General features: G+C 44.7%; 1 protein-coding gene across 1 annotated transcript in view; it reads right to left on the bottom strand.

Annotated features, from left to right (window-relative positions):
- Positions 1 to 621: 621 nt before the first annotated feature.
- The window catches only part of CSRP2 (cysteine and glycine-rich protein 2), a 5,137-nt gene continuing 3,985 nt past the window's right edge, over positions 622 to 1,773 (bottom strand). Inside the window, exons 4-5 of the mRNA XM_009327529.1 lie at positions 1,550 to 1,643; positions 622 to 939 (exon numbers count right to left, since the gene is read on the bottom strand). Of these exons, the coding sequence (XP_009325804.1) occupies positions 863 to 939; positions 1,550 to 1,643 (171 nt within the window). The 3' untranslated portion in view covers positions 622 to 862. The remainder of the gene's footprint in view (positions 940 to 1,549; positions 1,644 to 1,773) is intronic.

Raw genomic sequence — 1,773 nt, 5'->3', positions numbered from 1 at the left:
GTGCTGCAGCTACCTTGTCAGATGCCATCCTCAAGAGGCTGAAATCCTCCACCGTGTTCAGGGAACTAAGGGTCCCAGCACAAGGTCAAAACCTGCTCTTAAACCTGCGTTTCGTGTGATAGTCCAGAGCTTGCTCAACTGCTGAGTAGGGATGGTATTAATCTGCAGCTGTCTTCGTAGAGTACTCTTTCTGCACAATAAGTCTTGTGTGTGATAGCACCTCAATACCGAAGCAGGTGCTATCCCACAAAACATTACGGTGAAAAAGGTTTGTTTTCCATTCACTAGAGACTCTACGGCAGAGACAGCCAGCCGTTCAGGCACACAGCTCCTTATAATCTATCACTTTCAGAGCTGTGTCACTGCACAGAGCAGTACATTAAGATTCCCTACTTCTGTGCAGTGAGCAGCTAGTTGCCTTGCACATAAGGGTGTGATACCAGAGGACGGCCTTTCACCTCTGAAGGCCATGACCAGTGCTATGTATGTCCAGCTTGCAGTCACGTTGGGCTTTCAGTGAAGGTCTGCACCAAGTCTATAGCATCATATCTCCACCCCTCAAGTACCCCAACAACACTCCCCTTACTTATCTTTTATTGCTCAGAGCATGTAACGCTTGGCTTTAGGATATATCAACAAGCAAAGCTTTATTGAATTGATATTCAGTATTAAAAGTGTTACAGTGTGATACACAAAGCAAGGAAAAAAGCAGTGCTTTTTAAAAAAAATCATCTGCTGAACGTATGCCCAAGCACTACAGTAACTAGTATCTGTTTCACAGTAGTTAGTAACATTTAGGAAACTCTCTTGTTTCTTGTAGCAGGATCTCAGCAGCGCCCTAAGGGTTTTGAGCCCTGCCTCCTCACTGGGCATGAACGAGGGCACCAGCTCCCTGGCCATACCCAAATCCCTTGGGGCCAAAGTTCTTCGCATAACAACCTGCAAGAAAGACGAACGTGTAGTAGCTGAGGCTTCTGGCTCATTAATTAAGAACAGCACTGTCTAGGCTAAGCCCCTCAGCCACTTCCCCTTAGTCAACCCCATCGGAAGCAAGGCTTAAAAACATTTTGTTAAGCTGCCTAACTGCTGTGACTGAACTCAATAGCCATGGCTGTTCGGTCCATGTAGCTCCCAACCTACTCTGTGAAAGCAACTCATACATTGGTTCTGTGGCTAGGTATCTGTTAAGACATATGTTGTCATCAAGCCACTGTGTGGATCAAGTTTATTTCCATGATACCACGCAAGAAGGCATGGCCGGATGCTTACTAGCTTGTGTCCTTACTCTGATCTGCTCTCGGACCCAGGCAGAGGGCACGGGCTGCTGCTGTGTTTCTCAGTATGTAATGTTTTGCTTGATGCAGATGTAAACTACATCAGCAGCTTCAGTAATATTTATTTTGTTTCTCAGCTCTATTCCTATGACTTATAGAGCACTTCCATCTTGACAGGAGCCTGAAAGTTTCTTATACCAGGAATAAATTCAGCACCTGCCCTCGTAACACATTACCTTGAACCATAAACAAGTGATCTTTATTTCTTTCCTCACCTTTACAATAGATTTCTCCCTCTTTTTCAGTTAGGGTTGTAGATTCTAGGCTTTTTCCACACTTGGCACATCGGAAGCAGTTTTTGTGCCACGGCTGGGGGGGGGGCGGAGCAGGGCAGGGAGAGAGAAAAAAAAAAAGATAGTTTAAATACACAGAATGCCTTAGTAAAAAAGAAAAAAAAAGAATAACCGGGGAAACCCTCAATCAGTATTGTTTAAAAATG

The sequence above is a fragment of the Pygoscelis adeliae genome, unplaced genomic scaffold, assembly GCF_000699105.1.
Source record: "Pygoscelis adeliae isolate BGI_AS28 unplaced genomic scaffold, ASM69910v1 Scaffold113, whole genome shotgun sequence".
Taxonomy (NCBI): Eukaryota; Metazoa; Chordata; class Aves; order Sphenisciformes; family Spheniscidae; genus Pygoscelis; species Pygoscelis adeliae.
The sequence above is the reverse complement of the archived record's forward strand: the minus strand, read 5'-3'. Positions and strand labels throughout refer to the sequence as shown.